Source organism: Paramormyrops kingsleyae, chromosome 9 (genome assembly GCF_048594095.1).
Source record: "Paramormyrops kingsleyae isolate MSU_618 chromosome 9, PKINGS_0.4, whole genome shotgun sequence".
In the NCBI taxonomy this organism is placed as follows: domain Eukaryota; kingdom Metazoa; phylum Chordata; class Actinopteri; order Osteoglossiformes; family Mormyridae; genus Paramormyrops; species Paramormyrops kingsleyae.
In genome coordinates this window covers 27649673-27673618 of record NC_132805.1, presented here as the reverse complement: position 1 = coordinate 27673618, position 23946 = coordinate 27649673, and the positions used below count along the sequence as shown (strand labels likewise).

Here is a 23946-nt window from a genome sequence, read left to right as displayed (position 1 = left end):
GTCGGGTGGGAGGGCCGTGCCCCTGCCCGTGGAGCTGAGTTGTTATCTGGCCGCTCAGCCGGGGGTGCCTGTGGAGTTGCCCGGGTGTCGCTGGGTCTCTTTCCGCTTCCCAGAGCCGCGGGGGGAGGGCGAGGAGGATAGAGCTGGATAACAGGGGAATTTCACACAAACACTCACAAGAAGTCCTGTTTGATTCGCACGTTTTCTGCTCTCATGAATTCTGTGTGAGCCTTTCCGATTCTGTCTGTGTGGAACTGTGTGTGTGTGTGTGTGTTGTTTCTGCCTGTGTCTGAGTGCATATTCATTTGCGCTTGGTCGTATTTGATCTCAAAAGTGTCACGCAGCCCATCGCCGTGCATTTGTCTGTGTGTCCCGCCGTGACTGTCCTGGTGCCCCCTTGTGTCCAGGCGGAGTACGTGCAGCTGGTGACGGAGCTTAGGATGACTCGCGCCATCCAGCCTCAGATCAACGCCTTCCTGCAAGGCTTCCACACCTTCATCCCTCCCTCGCTCATCCAGCTCTTTGACGAGTACGAGCTGGTGAGTCAGCTTTGCTGTTCGTCGTCGTCGTTGCCGTCGTCTTCATCTCCCGGGCTCCTCTCTCCTTTCCCTGTCCCCCCACCATGTCGAGCATGACCCCCCCCTCCCCACCATCACGTTTCTGATGCCCAGTCACCGGCTGAGGGGATTCATCGCACGTGTTAATGAGTCACCCCTGGGGTCGGCTGCCATCGCCCGCCACCTCGTACCGATCCCCCCCCTCCCGCACCCCCACCTGGCTCCACCAGCTGCCTATCTGCTAGGAAACAAGGCTAAGGAGCTGATTGGATGGTTTCCAAGGGCAATTGCACACCACGCAGCCTAGATCTGTGTGTGGATGCGCGTCGGGTCTGGGGACCTGTCTGTCTGTGCTGATGGAACACGAGAGATGCGCCTCTGGATGGCGTGTGTTCATCTGTGTGTATGACTAGCCCTCTGACCGTGCGGACTACACGTGGGGGAGATCTGGTGCAGTCCTTGGAAAAAGCCCCCCCCCCCCCCCTTTCCATCAGGCAGCCTCCCAGGGTTCATCAGACACGACCCTTCAAGATCGTCCCTCTAGTCCTTAAAGTGCTTTAATTAAACGACCAGCATCTGCCGTGATCTGGGCCCCCATGCAAAAGCCTGTCCTTCTGAGACGTCTCCCCGGTCCCAGTTTAATGCAAACCTGTAACCATGGCAGCGTGACCTGTAACCATGACAGCGTGGCTTGTAACCATGGCATCGTAAACCATAACTCTGTCCTGGTCTGGTGCTAGGAACTGCTCCTCTCAGGGATGCCCGAGATCGACGTGTCGGACTGGAGCAGGAATACGGAATACACCAGCGGCTACGACCTGGAGGAACCCGTCATTCAGGTATGCAACCCGCTCCCTGTATGCGTGTATTGAATAATCAGACAAGCTGCTAATGGAGAATGACTGCACACAGTTCATAACCTGACCAGGATCTGGGTGCTGTCTTGCTGCGGAGTTGAATGCATTAGATCACTTTAATGTGTCCCGACGTCATGTTGCTGTGATGAGTCTCGGAGGGTGATGAATCACACACTCTTTGCTTTCCAGTGGTTCTGGGAAGTGGTGCGGAGTCTGACCCAGGAGGAGAGAGTCCTGCTGTTGCAATTCGTCACTGGCAGGTGAGTCACGTTTTTTTTTTTTTTTTTTCTTTCTTTCTTCTTTTTTCTTTTAACTTTTGGATAACAAAAGTAACCACCCCCCCCCCCCCCCCCCCCCCCCCCCCCACGCAGTTTGAGTTGCTTTTCTGAAAACATTTCGTCATGCCAAAACTCAAAAGCCTTGTTAGTGTGGCAGGACTGGAAGACTGATCAAGACGGGTGTCACTTTTGTAAAAGTCTCCTGTTATCCTGCAGCTTCCACAGTGTAGCTGTTGATCGTGGCCACTTAACGGGCTTCTGTTAATGTGGCGTCATGGCTGCTAGTTGGGGAAAGCAGTGGGGGTCCTCACAGGCCGGCTGCGAAGGCAGACAGCGCATGGATACATGCAGGCAGGCCTCCTGCTGTGAGAGCCGGGCTTCTCTTCAGAATGAAATAGGCTTACATGGACACTGATCTAGACCAGCGTTTCCCAATCCGGTCCTCGAGGACCCATAGACAGTCCACGTTTTTGGCGTAGCAGGAGCTGGGAGGGAGCAAAAATGTGGACTGTCTGGCAGGGAACTGGGAGGGAGCAAAAATGTGGACTGTCTGGCAGGGAGCTGGGAGGGAGCAAAAATGTGGACTGTCTGGCAGGGAACTGGGAGGGAGCAAAAATGTGGACTGTCTGGCAGGGAGCTGGGAGGGAGCAAAAATGTGGACTGTCTGGCAGGGAGCTGGGAGGGAGCAAAAATGTGGACTGTCTGGCAGGGAACTGGGAGGGAGCAAAAATGTGGACTGTCTGGCAGGGAGCTGGGAGGGAGCAAAAATGTGGACCGTCTGTGGGTCCCCGAGGACTGGATTGGGAAACATTGATCTACTCACTCACGTTAGCTCCCCACGTGCTTGCCCTCTCTAAATTTCAAGCCTTGTAGCTTTTGGTGCTTGTCACAGTCTTGTAAGCTGCTGTATATCAGGCAGCGATTGAGCTCAGGACAGGAAATGTTGCTTTCTCTGCTGGGCCTTTTAGCACGATAGCATCAGTCCAGCTCTCCTGCTACATTCTCGCCACTCGGCCTGGTCCCGCTCTCAGCCAATCGCTCCTTCTGTTTATCTCCTGGCCCTGCAGCTCGCGGGTCCCCCACGGCGGATTCGCCTACCTGATGGGAGGGAGCGGTTTACAGAAGTTCACCATCGCCGCCGTGCCCTACACCGCCAACCTGCTGCCAACATCCAGCACCTGGTGAGAAAGCGATGGCTTTTTCTGCGAGCTCCTCTCTCGCACTCGTGCGCACGAGGACCTGCTCCACGTCTCTCTCGCACTTCTTTCACGCGAAGGCACGCTTTGTTTACCTGTCGTGCTGTGCCCAATACATCGATTCTTCCATTAATGAAATGTAACGGCAGCCCAAAGAAACTCAAAAAATATGAAAGCTTGCAGCCAGAATAAGTTTTGGCAGTTTTTAAATAGTTTGTCAGCTTATTTAAAAAACTATGAGGTATTTTCCCTTCTGGGGACATTCATCATGAAATCTGTTTCTGGAATAGAAACATGTTGCGGGCATTTTCCCCAGATTTGTCTCCCATAACGCTAGGAAAATGTATACGGATGCCTGCTGATGCCAAAATGAAATATGAGATGACCGCCAGCAGGGGGCAGTAGAGTTTTATCACCACGATATATGTCTGATCTTTGATGAAGGTCAGGCAGCGAAGTGACAAGAAGGATTCTGTTGTTGGGTCAGGGGTAGATTTATGCTAAAGTGTCGGGAATCAGTCAACTTTATACATTCTAATGTGTAAAGTTCTTAATGGGCAATATTGATTTGCACTGGCTGAGCTATACAGGGACACACTACCTGCTTAAGTGACCTGTATAAGGTAGAGCTGACCTCGCTGGCTGACTCTCATTGACTCGCCCTTACTGTCCCAATTGGCCTCCCCAGCATCAACATGCTGAAGCTCCCAGAGTACCCCAGCCAGGAAGTGCTCCGAGACAGGCTGCTCGTCGCACTGCATTGTGGGAGTTACGGCTACACCATGGCGTAATGTGGCGTGAGCGTACGCCACTCCTGTGACCTCTCAGCCATATTATGAAAAGTGTGAGTTTCTGTGTGTGGGTGAGTGCGTGCGCGGACGTGAACTTGTATCCTGGACTGTAATTCTACTCGTATTCCGCTTTTTCTAGTGTAAGTGAGATCAGCGTAAATGACACCATGTAGCTATGCATCAAAGGCACAAAGGCACCTTTATCATTGCTTGGCTTTGTGTTCCTTTCAGGGCATCTCACTCAGGATGTCTGTGTGTGTGTGTTTGTCTCTGTCTGTCTGTCTGTGTGTGTGCGTGTGTGTTTGTCTCTGTCTATGTGTGTGTGTGCGTGTGTGTTTGTCTCTGTCTATGTGTGTGTGTGTTGAGATGATTCCTTTCCCATCTCCTTTATTACCTGAACGGCACGTGAGCACAGAGCTGGTTTCTTGCTGTTTTGTGGCTGTCACGTCTAGTTTCACGTTTCCCCCTTCTTTAGTCCTCACGCCTCCCCAGGCTGTTTAACGGAGCCCTGACTTATCCTGTGTAGACTCTCTTCTGATTAAATAAGAGCTGCGGCCGTCTGGCTTCGCTTCTTTAGTTATCGTTCTCTGTGATGTCTACCGCTGTCTCGTGCTCGAATCCACGGTCTCCTCATAATTGTAGGTTGTGCTTCGACATTTATTTCCTTCTTCATTAATGTGCAATCTTGATAATTAGATTTCTGGAAAACTCGGCATTACAGCAATATGTAATATGATTTTTTATTTTTTTTGTATTCCGTGCCAAACAATGAACTACATTTTAATAACCACAGTTAATTCTTCCATAAGAATTCTGATAGAATGCTTATTGTTTTGCAAAAAGGGACATGATATCATGCGTTGTGTATGTGTTTAAAAGCTTTCTCCAATTAAGTTCTTGTGATATTATATTGAATGTAAATTGTATGTTGACGTTTGATATAATGTATCACCATTGTTCTGGATGTACATTTGATTGCATTTGTATACAGAAGTTAGTATTGTATTACATTTTTAGGATTTTTTTCTCCTGCAGATAGATATGAAAGTACATTAAAACATGTATTTTAACATAAATGATGTCGTCTTTGTTTCTGTTTTATTCTCAGACATCCCGTTAACCTGTCCTTTTTTCTAATATGTGAACAAGGCAACTCCTCAGTGTGTGGCATTCAATCAAAATGTGTGTGTGACGTGTGTAGTACGTTTGTCTGGGTCTGACCCGCTGGACCTCTGATGGGGGGGCCACGCAGCGGCCATACGGGCCCTCAGCGAGGGCCATCTGGGGCCCCGACTCCGAGCAGCAGGCCCCCTCGCACTAAACGGAGCCAGACGGCCTGGACCCAGGTCCATGGCGGACAGGGCATAACCTGCCCACTGGGATACCGACGCCAGGCACTGGGAAGCCCACAGATGGGACATATGTCACACCCTGGCAGGGATCGGCAGGGACTGTGTGACAAGCGGTGAAAATGAAGCAGTCGGGGACAATTGGATTTTTTTTTTTTTTCTGCTTCGTGTGTTGGTTGATGTTGGGTTATCGGGGGTCACTTCTGCAAATGTTCCCGTGGTTGGTGTTCCTCATGCCGGTCCTCAGAGACACCCGGATAGTCCACGTTTTTGCTCCCTCCCAGCTCACTGCAAGACGGTCTGGCAGGGAGCTGGAAAGTAGCAAAAACCGTGGACCGGCTGTGGGTCCCCGAGGACCCCGGGTCGAGGAACACTGTCCTAGTTTAATGAATCTGCATAGTAACGGCGCGTCCTCTGTCCCCGCAAACGTCCGAGTGCTGCATCGTCAACTTCTAGGAAAGGCCGGTTAGATTGAATTAACTCGTTTAAATGGGGAACATGAAGGGGCTGTAAGGGCGGGAGAGGAATTACTCACAGAGCACCGTTTACCAGTTTAATCCTCTGGAAAGTCAACCGGCTAGGGAGCGGGAGTTTGTCTGCTAGCAGAGCATGCTCTGTTCTCGCAGGGATCCATGGACAGCGCTTTCTGTTTCCGGAAGGATCTCTCTCTACAGATTGATTGCCAAGCCTCTGTTTGAATTCCTCCTTCAGAGTCTCTTTGCATTTCTGTAACTGAAATTCAGGCTGGCTAGCTGGGAGGTATGCAAATAGTGCATCACAGCCGAGGTCTGTTTGAATGTGGGGCTCTTTATAATTACTGAGTCAGAACCTGCAGAGCAACCTGGTATTACGTCAACAGAGGCGCTGGATTTGTGTGTAAGTAATACTGCAAGCAAGAGGGCCACAGTGGGAGACTGTGTGGGACTGACCTTTAACGCTCTTTGAATGACAACTTGGAAGCCTGGACGGTTCCGCTCTTGCCCGCTTCCGTTTCTTTCTTTCCTGGGCGTGCCCGGTCGGATCGTCGGCTCATCTGGAGCACGTGCAGGCGGCATCTTCTGCGCTCGTGCGCGTCATGCTTTGTGCTCAGTGTGAAAATGAGAAAACGCTCACGCGACAGTGAGTGATTCTGCCGGCGTCGCTCGCAGTTGGAGCCAGTAATTTTCCCTGCCTTTTTTTTGGAGATGAAATATAGCACCTTCATCTTGGACGTTTTTCCGCATCTTTAAAGAAACGCCTTGTGAGACTTGTCGAGTAGGCAGCTTACCTCGGCCCCTCGGTCAGACACAGACCAGATGCCAAAGTCGCTTGAGTCAGGCTCAGCTGGCAAAATGCTGAAAAACTCCACGAAATGAAGACAAATGTCCTCTACTGTGGATGTTCCTGGCTGACTGAGCAAGGCCGGTGGACGGCCTCGGCGAGCGCCGTTTGTGTAACTCCTCCAGACTGCTGATTGGCCAGCAATTTTAGCACCGTGAGGTTGCTGGGCCGCAGGTTGGCTGCCTGGACTGGGCGCTGTCCCCTTTTGAATGTAATTCCCTTTTGGGACATCGGGATGGATCAGCTTTGACGTCGATTTGACAGTTTTGACTTAGCTACCTGAACAATATGTCCTCATCGCGGTGGTTTGACTTAAAAGGCGTATCCAGCGCTTACATGTGCAGTCATCCTGAACCGGAATGGGCATCTCTGCCCAAAGTGTTAGTACACACACACACACATACATCAGAGCTGTTTACTTACCTGCAGTAGCTGCTTCTGACAGCAGAAACATGGCCTCAGTAGATGGGTTACTGGCCTAGTGATTGGGAATCTGGCTGTTTTCCTGTCAGAAAAATGGTGCCTCTCCTTTGGCTCATCTTCACAGTGGCAGAGCAGAGGCCTGAAGGATGAGGCTGACCGATTAGCAGAGATTCCTGCCACCAGGCTTTCCATTCTGGGCTCCCAGCACACAATCCTGCGCCCCCCCCCCCCCCCCAGCCTGTGGCTCTTTATACCGACAGGATTACAGTGCTCTGCGAGTATTTAGTTGACTTCTACATGCCTTCGAACGACCTGGACACCTTTCCCTATTTGCATTATTTATTTATTCATTTTAAAAGAGAGTGACGTGAGGGAAAATTACACAGTTCATTATGCAAGAAGAGCAATATATTCAGTGGTATCGATTTTGTAACCTGAAGCAGACATACACAGTCAGAAACAGGTGCAAAGAATGAATAAAACAAAATTAGGAAGAGTCTGAATAATTTCATGGAAATGGAGTAATTAGTATAAAAAATTTGTTGGTTACATCATACGCTAAGGAGGTATTTACTCTTCAGAGCAGTTTTTTTTTGTGCTGGTGCCTTTCCTAATTGCATTGTTTGCATGAGAGCTTAGCCAACATTCCAATGAGTGGGAATTGTAGTTATTGGTATCTGAACAGCCCACTCCATTCTGCTGTGTCCTCATCCTAATTACTGCTGCTGCAAGCACAAGTCTCAGGGAGGATAATAAATTGTTATTAAAACTCACCTTGCCTCGGTGGGCTGTTTATTGAATTATAGGTGAAAGTCAAGGGGGCGCTATGGGCTTATTATGCATGCTTAGTGCGTGTACTGGGCTCCAGCCAGCCACGGAGTCAGCAAAACTCTGGAAAATATGGCCTCCCATTGGCTAAGCGCCCTGTTCACCCGGCCTCCCATTGGCCAAGCTCCCTGCTCACCCATACTCCTATTGGGTTTCTCAGGCCCAGTGCCCACCTGCTTCTGGTCCTCTTTTCCTGTAGCTTGGTACCATGCTGAGCCTATGAGTGGGAGGCAGGTTGGGAAAGAGTCCTCTCTGGGGGCAGTGAAGAGCACTGCTGCTCCCAAACAGGTTTTTATCTGGCTTTTCCACTCTATGATAAATTAAGTGCTGTTTTTAGCCTGTACCACACTGCCGCGAAACTGTAAAATGGTGAATTTAGGACTGAGGATGAATCCACTTAGCTGTCCTCCAGGCAAACGCTCATTGTGTGCTTAGCGCATGTGACACTGCAGTTTTGCAGTGTACTATGTTTTCCCTCAGCGTGTGCACAGTAAATACCAGTCCTTATGTTACTTCTAATGAACATTGTTTAATTCAACAGCTAGATAATTTAGCATTGTTAACAAGTGATTGTATCAGGAATAAAACCTTTACTGCGCTAACATGGTTCTCGAAGGAAAACTGTGCCTAGAATGTTTTTATGCTCTTTGTGTTTCAAACCCCTTGATGTATATGCCAAGCTAATAAAGGAATTTTAATAAGGACACTGAGAAGAGGGCCATGTAATCCTTTTGACTGTGAGTTATTAAGCAACCAGTTCCAAAAAATACCATCTGGACTCAGAACCAAATAACCCAAGAGTATCACTCCTGCTGTCTTTTTTAATAACTCCAAATTGGTGTAAACCCATCCCAAGTGAAAAAGCAGTATATGCTCCCTATATTTTGACACACAAATTCTGAAAGAAGGGACATATATTTCATATACAGGAAAATATGTCTTTCAAACGCTTCCTCTACATAAAACAGACTGTCCAACATTGGATATGAGAAATGTTTTATTTGAAGAGCATTTAAATGGGTGTTTTGCCATGCTTGTATCTTTGCTGTACTCCTACATGAGTTCATCGTAGAGGGGCGCTCTAACCTGTAACAACTCAGTTTAACCTCCTGGATTCGCATAAATCCCTTAAAAGCTGAATAAATCTGCACACGGCACGAATATGACAACTTCACTTTGAAGCGGTCATAGATTGAGTCACACCACACAATTAAGTATTAATATGTGTTTTTATAAATATTGCACTCAGTCTGTTGAGGACATTTTAGCTGTTCTTTCGCTCTTGCTTGATACTGTAGGGTGCCTCAAGGAACATTGAGATTGCTGACATGTCATCAGGAAGGTCATTCGGAAAAGAAAATGCCCACAGTTCACAAAGTTCCGGAAAGCTTTCAGGCTGGTAGGAGTCCGGTGTGGCCGTAAAGTGGCACATTTCACTCCACACAGGATTAGACCTGAAGTTGGGTGAACAGCGACTGTGAGCTGAGCAGGGCACCTTGACGGAGGCTTTCTGCACAGACAGATCGTGGAGGGTGAGGTCATCAAGTGCTGTTAGTCGCTGCTTTCGTTCATAAAACAAGCAGTGATTGACAGTGTAGGGAAAACCCAACCTAGTTTTGAAGCCCCATCTATAGGCATTTCGTCATTGCATTTCCCTGAGTTTTGGACCTTTATCTAAAATCTGCTGCAAATGTCAGTTTTTGAGTTTTTTACGAGCTATTGCCAATAACGCTGAAATGTGTGTTTTTAGGTATTCAAAGAGCAAAGTGCTTGCTTTCTCCTTTGGCTGACATCTTGAGTGGCTGAGTCATTTGTCACCACGGGCATATGAAAGGGCCCGGCGTTTCTGAGGAACGTTAACTTCATGGTGTGCAGCCTATTGTGCTTCGACATGCTGCTCAGGTTAGATTGTGTGTTCTGCTGTGCACATCCATGTTCTCGCACAGTCTGACAACGTTCCGCGCGCCCATCTGCGTGTAAGAGGCTGGGCAGTGATCAGCTTTTGCTCCAATTACTATGCAGGGGAGAAATTGTATACATAATTACTTGAAGCAAACATGCACTCATAGTACCAATGTTGACATTAAAACATTATCTTTCAGGTCCCCGGGGAGGGACACATGTAAGAGGGACAGCCTCTGTGACATAGGTGGCCCATCTGTGTCCTTCTGCCTCTCGCGGGTGCTCTCTCTGATTGTAAAGCCTTCTATCTCCCCCTCTCAGTAACTCCTCTTGCTTCCCTCAGTCACACAAAGCTCTGCAGACTGCAGCACCGTTCACACCCTCGATTAGCCTTGTGGGATCATAAAGACTGCTGTGTCCATCTTTGTTAAGTATCACTGGGTTTCACCTCATTTCGCTTCAGGTTAAAGGGTTGCAAAACAAAAATACCTCGCCGCGGCGCAACTAAACGTGAACCAGGATCTGAGCGGCTTGGATATCTTCCGGTCAGCCTTGAGCTGATATGCCTCCTTGGTGATTCCATACTCCCCGGCTGATTGCTTTTTCATAAGACGGTGAGGTATGACTGACAGCATGCTGACTCTGTCGACATCCTTAGAGGGTTCAGTATTAATTCCCATGTTTAATTCACTAGCTAAAGCCCATAATGCAAGCTTCATCTAGTGCTGGGGAAAATGCCCACCTCATAGCTGGGCTCTCTCCATGGTCCGCCACCTATAATATGTGTAGTAACCTCTCCATCTTGGGCTGAGGGTAGTGTACCTTCATGAAAAAGCGATTAGCTGTGTGTACCGAGATCTCCATTAACCCCCAAAGAGGCTGACAGGCACAGAGCCAGTAATGTACTGCCAGGCTCGGTCCTGCAGGGTTATGGTCATTACACAGTATATGCTCATTCTCCAAATCACTGACATGCATTTCTACGGGAAAATATATTTCAGTAAGTCATCTGCAGTCAGTTGACATCTTGGCTGTTATTCGACTCCAGCATCAAAAACTGTTCATCTGTAATCGCCAATGCACAGGTCATTATTACAGTTGTTTCTGGTGTATTTTTAGGATTAGCATTCTGCTAATAAGTATTTTGGGCTGAAACCTGAGTTTGAGCATTATGCTAATGACGGAAGAGAACATTGCAGTGGTTCACGGTACTCAAGACAACCTTTTGGGAGAAAACTTCCTGTCCCGACGGTGGGGCCCAGACTCCCTCCCTGAGCGTCCAGCTAAGAGTACCTCTCTAGGCAGCCAATCTGATATGTGCTCACTTGCCAAGCTGAGGCTCCATGAAGGCTTAGAAAGACCCCTAAGAGATCACTCTAGGGGGGGTGAAGGACAGGCATTAGGCCCTTGTGCTCAAACTGTGAAGCCCCGGGGGGGGGGGGCAACTATTAAATGTTCAACCTCCAGAGAGAAGGCGGCAGTGGTGGTTGGAGGGAGGGGGGGAGGGGTTTCTGCCTTCGTGCTGATTGGCCAGTTCCAGAGCCCCAGCAAAATGAAATGAGAAGAACCAGGTGGAGGCAATGTGCAATAAGTCGGAGGACGGTTCCAGCACGGGGACTTGGCATGCAGGCCGGCCGCCGCCACAACGAGAAGCTTCCCACCCCAAGGTCTATTATGCGCAATTAGATTGCAAAACACACATTAGCCATCCGCAAAGTGGATGCCAGGGGGCTTCGCCTGTCGTTGACGTGCCCGCGCTCTGTGGTGTGGGGGCTCTGCAGCACACCAGGTGCATTCCATTCTCTCATATTTATCTCGCCCCCACCCTCAACGCCACTTCACTTCCACAAGTAAAGCGCAAGAAATTTCCAGAGCTTTTCTTTTTTTTTCCCCCCAGCAACCTTTCTGATTCTCTGACCCTTGCTGGAGGGGTGCTGGCTTCAGAGAGCATTCATTAAGACCACCATTGGTCACCCACCGAGACGGTGATGGCCAGCAGATGATTGAGTCAGCGGGCGGAATGACGGCAGGCTGAGGGAATCTACGATAGAATGTCCCAACGTTCTAAATTCAAACCCAGATGGATTCTACCCTCAGATTTCATTTTTGCCTCAGTCTCAAATAACCACTTTAAGAGAAAATGAAAAGCCCAAGATCAAAAATCAGGGCCCCCGTTTCTCTGAGGTTGGACAGAAATGTACAGAACCTGTGTTACTGGTGTTGTCTGGGGCACCAGTAACAGGCTGCCCCCGAAAGACTAAACAAACACTGTGTAAAAAGTTTATTTGTAAATGACATTTTGAAAATCCTTCTAAATATTATAAAAAGTCCATTGCCCTTATTGACTTGGCTTAGTTGCCCTGTACAGCTTGTCTATGGCTAACTACTGCTCTGATCATTGACCGTTTCTTCTGATTGAACAAATTCGGAGCACTGACTGACAGCTCTGCTTTTGAGCATCGCAGCTCCCCTGCGCCACCAGGGACTGTTAAGTCACTTGTGATCTGTGCTGCATGACCCTTCCACAAACCCAGAGGGGCCCCTGAAACTCATTAGGCAGCGTTGCTGGTTTTACTACGAAACTGCTCCAAATTAGCAGACAAGGCGTGTGGTTCATCACCATATGCTCTGGGCCAATTTTAAGCGGTTTTCCAAGATCAAAATGAATATAAAGTCGGGGTGGTGATCCTCATTCTCACAGGCAGACCCATGTCTCTTCCGCTGGATAGCGGGAGATCTGTTCCTTCAGCTCTCCTTCCCGTTCTGTGTGCGTGAAACACAGGGTGTTGGAAGTTACTTCGACTTTGGCTTCATGAAAACCTAAGAATGTTACCAAAAGGAAAAAAAAAAAACAGGCGGCCTAATATCTATTTGCCGTCGATCTTAGAGACCAGTGCGGTTAGCGTGCCTGATTCCTCCAAACTCCAAAGGCCTCTCCCGCCTCCACAGCCTTGGTGTGACCCAGCATCTGATAGCCCCTCCTCCGACAGGCTCCCCTGACGGCCAATGAGGAATGAATTAGCATATAGAAGCAGCTAACTGAGCTGAAGTGAGCCATGGCAGATAGCAGGCCTGCCTGTCGAGGCACTGCTGTGTTTCACTGGGGAAAAGTATGTAAATGGAGGCAACGAGGAAAGATACATGTTGTTAGCAAAATTGCTAATGGGTCCATTTTTTTGTGAATGGAGGCTGCAATGGGCCTTGTAGCTTACCTTAGCCTGGGGCTGCCCTTGGTTTTTATGCTGAAACATTGCTGCTGATCTGCACTAAGGTGTAGGGACAGGTCTGGCTCTGAATGTCAATGTTAAGGGGCCATATGAACCCATGTGGCACTATCCCGCTGCAAACTGCACTAAAGGCACTCGCACTGCCTCACAGGAGCGCAAGAGCTCGGCGTGTGTACTATATTCTCTGCCTCATGCTTCACGGTTTGTAAGATGGAAACTACATTTAAACGACAGGGCCCAGGAATATTGCTTTTTAGAAGCTTTGTAAACAACTTTCTGCTTGCACAGCTAACAATTTTCGATCACCAATTTTAAATCAAGACGTCATGCGCTTATTTCTTTTTGTTATGGCTGTGATTTGAACTGGATGCCTTGGGGTCATCATATCTGTGATTGAGTTTTATTGCTTTACTGGGGTGTCGCTATATTTTGTGTAGGGAAAATATAGAAAATGTAAGTTGTTTATAGATGTTGTTGTGTGTATGCTATCATGTACCTTGAATGAGAAATGGCAAAACTTTTTCACATTGGTAGTGAATATAGTAAATGCATTTTTAATCTTTCTCTTTATATAGAGCTCTGTTGTATGATGACTGTTTCTTCCATGGTGATGAAAACAGTGACATACATCTGACCATGTCCAAAAATACCAAAGACAGCAGCCAGCCTGCAGCATGTGTCAGCAATGTCTCATTAAGGACATATTAATTATAACAAACCTACAAACTTGTGGCTATACACTATATTCACAATGCTTTTGTAACTGACCACAGGGTTCGGAACAGAGCCTGGTCCTGACACATTGAGAAGGTTTAGCTTGACCTGGTGAACATAAATAGATATTTAGTTTACAGCAGGGAACTAAATTTAACTGGCAGTGCGTTGGGCCATTAATATAAATCTGGTTTTGTTTGGAAGCTGAGGCAGCTACATATACTGAAAATGTAGCTTTGTGCCTTTGTTAAAAATGCTGTTAACAACAAACAGAATTATAACTCAGCGCTGTGTTACTTCTTTTTCCTCTCAGCTTGACTTTTTCCAGTCTTTTATCCGGTGCGAGAGGATGAGAGATGTGAATCGGACAGCGGCAGCATGACCGTTTACTCAGGGAGGTGATTATGTGGTAAACAGCTCTTTTGTTATCTTGGAGAAGCAGTCAGTGGAAAAACAGCGGTGTGGTTATCTAGGCACTGCAGTCTGCTGGAAAAAAATAATTGGATAATTAATTAAGAGACGGACAGGTCAAACGGATTTCCTCATCCGCTTCTCAGCAGCCTTCAAAGTCGCGAGGACGTTTGATTGATGGGTGCCATAACTGTGGTCCTGCACCAGCTATCATTTATCGCTCCAGAGATAGGAACACGTTTGCAGCAGAAATAATTCTTCAGCTAACTGCTTGTCGGATATTGCTGAATATCGGGAACCTTTTGGAAGAGGACGAAACAATCAATCACCTTTTTTGTAAAACATCTTCAGAATCTCGTTAATGGTATAATTACAGCTTTTCCGTGTTTGCCTCTTGTCAAGCATCTTTTTTTCCCCATCTTTTGTCTTTCAAACGTCAGGAAGACTCTCAGTCAGATGTAGGTGTACCCATCTGGGGCCTCCTCTGTGTCGATAAGTGGGTATCATTACCGTATAATTATTATCAAATAGCACCCTGGTGATAGTATTTTGCTGATTGCTCTCATTTATACTGACTATTGGTTGTTATTTAACTGATGATTTCAGTTAAATAGATCCGGTTTCCATGTTGTGGGATAACTGGCCTAACTAGGAGCGGCATTTCAGGCTGAGCTTTCACATTATCTTAAGGCACTGCCTTCCATTTAAACCTAAAATTCACCCTATTTATGGTAGACATGAGACTGCCGAGCCCAAAGTGGGTGGGGTTTCCAAGACACTGTCAATCACTGTTTAAACCAATGGGAAAGCTGTTAGTGATAACTCCACCCACCATAGCTTCATTTTCTTGTTTTCTCCTTAGCTCACACATCCAAGGGGTTTTCTCCTATAGTCTACAAGCATGCTATTAGGTTAAGTGGTGTCTTTAAATTGCCTGTAGTATTCAAAAGGACTCTGACCTCTCGTGCTAAGTAGGAATGCACCTGAATACAAATGCATTATTCGGAAAGGCACAGATAATGTGCTGTCAACAGATACTTTTTCTTTCTGAAGTTTCGCGTTATTGTTCGGAACAAAAGTGAGCTCCATAACTGACAGGCTTATGTTTCTTCACATTGATTCATATCGCTGTGGATGGACACAAGATACAAAGGCCCATTCTGACTGAAACGTGGGACTTCAATTTCACTAACTAGTCATTTTATTTACTACAAATTATTTAAATAACAGCAATACAAAGTAAAATGTTTTTTTCTTCTTCAGTATTTCGACAGTTATTTTAATGGAACAAATGACCACATGCAGCTAAAAATGACGAGTGACGATGACGAGTGACGATGGCGAGTGATGTCCAGGCTTAGAGGTTTGGTTTGTATAGGGGTTTGACAGAAATCTGCACATGACACTGACACCCAAACATAAATATTAGCTTAGAAAATACACTTTTAATGGGACTTACGGTATGTAAGGAAAAGTAGTAAAAATGCCCCAATGTTCTTGGTTGATCATTTGAATACAGACAGTGTTGGCAATTTATGATCATGGGGGAAGTCAGGGAAAGAATGGGAGTTCCAGTGGGCACCACTAGGGGTGCTAAAGAGGCCACTCTTTATATGCAAATGCACTCACAACACCTACACACAGCACCTTGTTGGGGGGGCCTTTTAAAGTGGGATGATAAACTGTCCTTAATTTGTATTTCAGCTGCCTTTCAATACCCGGTGTATTTCTACACTATATTACATTATATTATTTTTATTGTTCAATAAAATACTCTTTTGCTGAAACGAGACTCTGCAAGTGGATTCCTTACAGGTATAAACCAAACTCACTTCTGGGCCTTCATCCGAATACAGATACAGAGACAGACAATTTTGTTGGTCGATCTGTTACAAATACAGATAATGACGGCACTGTGTACTTCCAGTGCCGAGAGTCGCCTGCAGTGTGCCCAGTGCATTCTGGGATAGGTTTAAGTTTACAGAAAACAAATGGATAATATCATCCTTTTAAGGAAGTTACCGATATGTGCAACCCAAAGGATGCAGGTACAGCTAATAGAAAGTACAATAGAAAGTAATACCTAGTACATTTGAACAAGGTAATTAAGCTGAATTACTCCATAAGTCACCTTGCATAGAAGCAATGACTGAGCAGGTAAATGTAAAATGTAGGCAGAAAGTTTGACTTAAGACACGTTACTGATTGGGGCATTTGAGACACAGGAAAGTTCTGACCAGCAGACTGCAGTGTATGTGATGTCAGCCTTTCAGATGTCATCAGTCCACTGGCTTTCTGTGAGCTCATTGAAAGAATGCTCACTTTAAAAAGTGACAAGTAAATTGATAATGGTCAAATGTCACAAGAAAGAGAATTTTTGTTTCATTCTCCCCTCCAAGATCACAGTGACCCTGGACTAGCTAATTGGCTAAGGGTAATGGAATAATAAATATATAATACTTAAAATATGGCATCTAAGTTTAATGGAAAGTTCAATTCTATCTAAATCACTAAAACTCAGTTTTCAAAACCGTTCAAAATATTTCTTTTAGTGTTTAAGAAAAATGGTGCATGGCGCTGTAGGGTTTGTAATTTTTGTAATAAACAGTAGTTAGGTTGAAATAAAAAAAATGTTCATTATATAATATTTAATATTTCACAGTACTCAGTATATTTTAGGCTTAAGTAACCGTGTCTGAAAATGATTATGTGTCCCCACCTCACTACGGATATTCAGTGACATTATTCTTGCTACTTAGGATAAAGGGTTGTAAGATGGATGGATGGATGGATGCATACTCGCTGGGAGGTGGGGGGGGTTATACATCATGGGAGCCTGGATGAAGGAATTTTTTTCTGGGAATTAATTATGCAGGACGGGCATGGATGGATTGGTATTATTTTATTATTTTTAGCGAGTACAAAATATTGCCGTTTTAGCCTTTATGTAAGCCTGTAACTATTATTTATTATCCTTGTTATGGTCCTGCTTTTGTGTCTTTCATAAAGTGAACTAACTAATTATTACCCAGCTAATTTTTAAAGCAGCATAATAAAAGTTTTGTGAAAGTTTTGTTATATTAAAATTATAGTGAATTATTGAAATGATCCTCTTTGGTGCAAGATCACACTCTTATGTCAACTGTATAATTTACTTGTCACTTTAATGATGTTAATAATCCTTTTTTGTGTGAAAAACAGTATGGCCAGGACAGTGACGAGGAGAGACTGCCACAGGGGTGGGAGGAGGAGCAAGCTTTGGATTTGGGGGGGGTGCTGGTGACAAAAACACCAGAATGACCATCAGGGGTGGGTCAGGATAATGGAAGAACCAACATAGCAGTGGGATATGCACAATTCAATAGGTGACTATTTACTTTGAGTCAAACCATTGACACAGGAATGATGCCGACAACTTACGACGGATGAAATGAATGCTGGAGGATGAAAGAGGAATTATACAATTACTCCGCACTGAATGTCACTGGCAGCAGTTCGTGCGATTTAGCTGTACATGCACAGCGGAAACTAGGCTGCCCTTTTCACGAAAGAACATCTAGTGGAATTCGACGTCGACTCTTTCCTCGGTCAGATAACAGAGATACGTGTGAAGGTCTCGGCGAAGGGGATAAAGTCCTTTTCTTAGCAGTTTCACGGTGAAATTAATTAGGCACTGCAGTGAAGACAGGCTCTGGTGAAAAGCTAAAAGCTACAGGACGCTGTGGGCGCCTGTCCTTGGAAAAGAAAAACAGGGAACGAGAAAGAAACATCAGGACTCAACAACCAAGGACTCAACAACAAAAGCACGCAGTGTTCAGTACGTATTATCAACCGAATGAGTGGCCTTCTAAAGGTGTGGAAATGAAACGCGAGAGCCACGCAGCATATTCTCCCAATGTCATGAGCGGGGCCTCTGAGGGCCACAGGGGCCCATTACACATAAACCGTTTAGACTTTATTTGCTTTGAAACTGGTTACTGCAAAAAATGTGCCTGAGATTAGCACCATCTGCAACCTGTTATAGAGGGCAAAGTAAAATGGGTCAGAGCTTTAATTATTGGTGGACGGGGTAAGGAAGACTCAGGGTGGAAAAAGGCCTTCGGAATAGGCATGCATAAAGCACATTCATTCCGAAAGCTTAAAAACAGAACACACAAGCGTCTTGGGGCATGTGCCGGTCTGACGTAACAGCACGGACCTTGATACAAGGTTTCTCTCAGAAAAACAGCAAATCTGTGGGATGAAGAAAGATAAACAGTAGGGGTTACCTGATTAGTACTCGTCAAATGGGCGGTTTGTGGAGACCGTTCATCCATTTCTGTGGGAAAAACCCAGCAATGACAACCTTAACCCCTACCCAGCCCCAAATTAACCATAAGTAACAAAACAAAATACAAATCTTTTGGCATTTTTAGTTTTTTGATTGCAGTCACAAATTTTTATACAATTGAGTTTATCTTTGTGGGGACCAAAAAAATGGTCCCCATGACATCAAAATATCAGGTTTTTATCACATTGTGGGGACGCTTAGTCTGTACAATGTAATATATACATAACCCACACACATTACCAAGCCACATGCCATTCTGGCTTCCCGTGCATCTCTCACAGTGAATTTATAAGGTAAAAACCCAGTTCATCAATCACTGTCAGTTGCCAGTTCTTAATCCTTTGCAAGCCTGCTGCAATCAAAGGCACTTTGTTCATAAACCTCATAGTATTAAATGACCCCCTTTCCCTAATTCTGTAGTACACAAATTAGAGAAATGCCAATAAAATAACAGGGAAGCAACTGATGTGAATAATTTAACCTTTCATTTGAACTACCCTGAGAAATAAATGCAGCCTCAAAACTCAGGTCATCAATAATACCCCGAAGCCTTGGTCATTTTGTAAAGGTTAATAAGCGTAACCTCCTAGTTTCTCTGCACCTAAATTGTCACTCTCTGTTGGCAGTTTCCCCCCAGTTCGTGTTTTCATTAAAGATCTCCATAACCAAAAACTATGCTGCTAAACCATTGATTGGTTACACAAGACTCTTGCACCTGAAAGTCACACTCGATGCGATCCATTTTTTTAATTAACCAGTATCTCAGCAAGGCATCAGCGTGTTTCCCGGTGAAAAGCAATTAAAACGACGGAGGAGCACGTCAACCCTCTGTCCACAACTCCACTGCTTGTGCTCCTCGGGGCCAAAACTCGAATGACTTCATGAATCATCATAGTGATGGGTAGGGCTACTTTGATGTCAAGGCAGGGGCGTAAGACCCAGGTCTCCTAAGAACCACATGCTTGTTGGTTTTCACTCTGCCTCAGTACTTAATTGCCTTAGATCGCCTTCGTAAAGTCATATCTTGGAAAGGAATTAAGTGCATCTTGTGTTCAAGGTGTAAATCAATCGCTAATTGACAGGTAACTCAAAAACTTGCAGACGCTGCAGCACGGAATGAAGTGTGGTTCACCAGCTGTGTTCTGAACCAATTACCTGCTGGGGCACTGGGCTATTGACTGTGTCCATGGTGCTTTGTTCACTATGGAGAGGGACCTTTATAAAGAAAAAGTGTTGTTTTTCTGTCATTTTGGACTGTTAGAGACACTCTATATGGTCAGGAGGGTGTAGTATCAGAACAGTGCTGCGTTCCCTTTCTTATCCAAGTGCCCCTAATTTTCACGGCACATTGTATGAACCCAGATTGTTATCCTTGTTAAAAAAAAAAAAAAAAACCAAGCCAGCCTGTTTAATGTCAAATGCCATTCCTGGATGATCACGTGCAAAAAAGTAAACTCACTAAAACTCACTACACTAGCTTTTGGCATAGAAATAACTAAATGTGAAAAAGCCATTGACGCAGATGTTTTTGTGAACGACTGTAAAGTCTGCTGACAGACAGACACAAACACTGTTAGCTGTAAGATTTATACAGTCACTTGGTAATAGTTTCACACTGAATGCCTGGCATAGATCATCTGAGGATTATTCCTGCAGACACTTTCACTGTGGGCAAAGCCAGGTGAATGGTGACAAGTTTGGATTAAGGACTAATCACTATTCTCTTTTAGTTCTGTTAAGATTTCAAAGTTGTCACTGACAGATGGAAGACACATAACATGGCTGCTCATTTTGTGCTGAGCTCTTGAACATAAGTAGAGCAAAGCTGAAAGATTAATACAATGAAAACAAAGATTTTTAGAAATTAAGTGACAAGATGCAATTTTCCGCCCTGTCAGCCTGGCACTGCAGGCCGCTGTGTGAACAGGCTGGCTGAGCCACCCCCCCACTCCTCAGTACCGTCCCGCTAAAACATTCCCTGGCTCTCCTCTCCCAATACCCCAGCGTCCCGCTAATTAACAACAGATGCAATCTTTGCCATTTACAATGACTTTTAATGAACAATCAGTACCTCACATAAATATATTTGCTAACACTTTACTTGAGGGGGCACAAATAATGTAGTATTATACTATCACTTATATATTCATTAACCACAAACTAAGTCTTAGTTACATACTGATCTCATATTCGTGACACATCTTTCATCTCAAAGAATTACTATATTTTTTTACTATATCTGTTAATTCTGTTAACGTTTGTGAACTACTGAAAGAACTACTGAAGGAACTACTGAAGGAACAAGTAATGAATAGCATATGAATTGTGAATATGTTCATTCATAATTAATGAATAGAGATGTAACGATACACTCAACTCACCATTCGATACGATTCACGATTCTGAGTTCACGATACGATTTTCTCACGATTTTTTAACAGAATGAGCTGCAGACAAATTTATTCAAAAATATTCCTTTATGTATATTTCTAAACTGTGAGAAATGTGTCCTCTTCCTAACAGTGCAACTGACATTGAATAAAATACTGTTAAAAAAAATCCCAAATCAAAATAAATAAAAAAATCTTCAAATACTGTAAATAAACAGTAAGCTTTACATTAAGTGCACCTTCATACTGCTTTTATATTGCATTCATAAAATGTTCAGTACACCTTCATAATGTATTCATTAAGTATTCAGAAATCATTCATAAACATCATGCATGTATACCTTTACATCCTAACATCCCTTAACAGCTGTAATATACATTAATAACAAACATTATATAATAATAACAAACATTATAATTGTATAATCATGTAATGTTTGTTATTAATGTATATTAAAACTGTTAAGGGATGTTAGGATGTTAAAGTGTACTTGCATGCTGCTTATGAATGTTCTATGAATTCCTTATGAAGGTGCACTGAATGTTCTATAAGTGCATAATGAATGCATTATGAAGGTGCACTTAATATAAAACGTTACCAAATAAACTAAGGCTTATATGTGCAGCTTTTTAGCGTGGTTTGCCCTTTTAATAATCTTCGCTCTGGCGGTAGTGAATTGAGCTCACTGTGGTGCTGGTGTTCTGTCGAGTTCAGCTACTTTGTCGAGTTAGGCTACCGTAGTGCTAATCGATAGCCCTAGCCCTAACCCCCCAAAAACCCCTAAAACCCTTACCTTAAGCCTATCCCTAAAACCTAACCCTAACCCCCAAACGGTGGAACTACACATGCGCAAAAAGGCTCGATAGTATGTCTCAAGAGTTGAGCTACCTATCGAGACGTGTTATCAAGCCTTTCTGCGCATGTGCAGTTCCACTGTCTTGGGATTGGGGTTAGGTTTTAGGGGTTAGGGTTTTAGGGGGTTTTTGGGGGTTAGGGTTAGGGTAAGAGTTTGGACTATCGATTAGTACTACGGTAGCCTAACTCGACAAAGTAGCTCAACTCGACAGAACACCGGTGGACATGCTGAAGCATGTTCGTAGTGCTATTTGTGTTTTCAGTCTTTTACAATGTTTGCATGCAGTTTTTGTCTTGCCTGTGCTTTTCTCCCCGTTTTTGTTTGTGATTACTGGAAAGCTAAAATGCTGCCACACAGATCAGGGGGTATGTCCTGAATTTCAAATTCACTTGCCATCTCATGTTCGGTCAAAACCAAAAAAAAAACGTACGACGTTGACATGAACACGCAGTAACATCTGCCGTCGAACTGACGTCGTGAAATCAAATGTAATATTACACCAATTTTTCTGTTAAGTAAAGTACTGTGAAATACTCGTAAAAGTAGTGATTCATTTTCCACATGCCAGTTTAAATCGTCATACATTTACATCGTTTTTTAACCGATTCGCGATTCATCGTTACATGCCTATTAATGAATCATGACGTATCTTTTATCTGAAGTAGCTACTATATTTGTTCATGATTTTTTCTTCACTAGTAACAGAGTTACTACTAAGTATTTGTGCCTCGTCAAGTAAAGTGTCACCACATATGGTTTCCAATTACAATTGTCTCCCAACACAAATGCACAAGTAATTTTCCAGATGAAATCACTGGGAAGATTCATACTTAGTGACGGAGTACTGTTCATTTACTCAGTCCCTCACACTGGCAACCTGAACAATCCAGTATGATTAGCAGTGCTTGGTGTCTTTGTCCATTATGAAAGAACATTGGCTGAATGCACCAAACACAATGTCCTTCTTAATACATTTACAGATTCAGGTTTGGTTTATTTATACATCTGACTTTTAATGCTATCTTCTTGAAACTGTCCAAACTGCCATATTATGTGTCATTTTGAGGTGTGCAATTTGGGAGAGGAGAGCACAATCATAAAAGTGCACTGTCTCTCTGCTCCTAAGGCCTCTGAAATCCTCTATCTGTGATAAAAAAGGTAGTAAGCTTGGAGCGGGAGAGCTGACCAGGCATATGGATGGGCAGAATTATATGTGCTGACTCCAGGAAGGAAACTCAATCAATTGCTGAAAGTGATCAGTTCTGGGGAGGTGGATGGGAGCGTGACCTTTGACCCCTTGGATGCACTAACACCTCACCAGACCAGAGAAGGGCGGATTAGGAATGATTTAAACATATGTCAAGAATCGATGCAACCAGTAGTCTAGGGTTGCCAGGTTGAAAACATCGAAGAAGATGCTGTTACTGATAAACTACTGGGAGCCAGCTGTTTGAAGTATTCATCTCTGAAACATTTTGCATATTTTAGCACAATTTTGTAAATGCTATTGTGTATGCTTTGTGTGGAAAAAATCCAACTATTTATTTAATTTTCATCTTTGTATCAGACAATCTTAAAAAACATGGTAAAGAGCTGCAAACATATGCAGCAATTACTCTAATCTTCTCTTTCATCTTTAAGCTTAAAAAGCAAGACATGCCACGGCCCAGAGATCTGATCAGAAAATTGGTCCCATGGAGCGCCGCATAAGCCATTTCCCACCTCCCTCACCGGCTCTGCTCGCACACACGGCTGGGTTCATGGTCAGCCTGAGGAGGTGCTTTCAGGATTAGTGTCGAGGTTGTCTTCATTACACAAGAGTTAATTCCGCACCTCAAGATGTGAATCTGACTTCCCAAAGAACCTTGTGGTGGTGAATGAACTGGCAAAAACAAATTGAAACTGCTGGCTAAACTGGCAAAATGAATCAAAACTTTTCCTATTGAGCTGCCTGCTTTGTTTTAATTTATTTGGTTAGCAGATTTTTATTGAACGTGACACATAGATTATGGTTTTACCTATATAGATATTGACTGAAGTTGTTCTGCTTGGGTATCTTGCTCAAGGGTTCAACAATGTTTTGTAAGCACCTACCTGCACAGTTCCAGTCCTTATCCGCTACTGGATATTCTTACATTTTGTTTTATTAAAATTTCCATTGAGTTATAGTAATTATGCATATATTTTATCAGTAATTAATCTTCCCTAGCCTCTGAACAATCATAAGGAAGCACTGATCAATCATTTTGTATTCTGCAAAGTTCATTTTTATAACTATAAAATGAAGGACTCTGTGCAGATTGGCAAAGACGTCAGGCTGTGCTGCAATCCTCTTCAGGTTGAACAGTTGGAGTGTGGATGGATGGAAAAGAAACACATTTTATTTTTAGATTCATACCTATATATGATTTTATGATACTTTCACCATTACAGGTGGCACAAGTTCTGCTTATTAAGGTTTAAATCATGACTCTCTGTGGGATCTCTGTGCTTAATTATGCCTGAGCTCCTCACTA

General features: G+C 44.4%; 1 protein-coding gene across 3 annotated transcripts in view; it reads left to right on the top strand.

Moving 5' to 3' along the window:
• The window catches only part of hace1 (HECT domain and ankyrin repeat containing E3 ubiquitin protein ligase 1), a 33590-nt gene extending 28835 nt beyond the window's left edge, over positions 1-4755 (top strand). For all 3 annotated transcript variants that reach the window (XM_023806283.2, XM_023806282.2, XM_072716697.1), the window contains exons 20-24: positions 408-539; positions 1298-1396; positions 1604-1674; positions 2760-2873; positions 3577-4755. In XM_023806283.2, coding sequence (XP_023662051.2) covers positions 408-539; positions 1298-1396; positions 1604-1674; positions 2760-2873; positions 3577-3679 — 519 coding nt within the window. In that variant the 3' untranslated portion in view covers positions 3680-4755. The remainder of the gene's footprint in view (positions 1-407; positions 540-1297; positions 1397-1603; positions 1675-2759; positions 2874-3576) is intronic.
• Positions 4756-23946: the final 19191 nt, after the last annotated feature.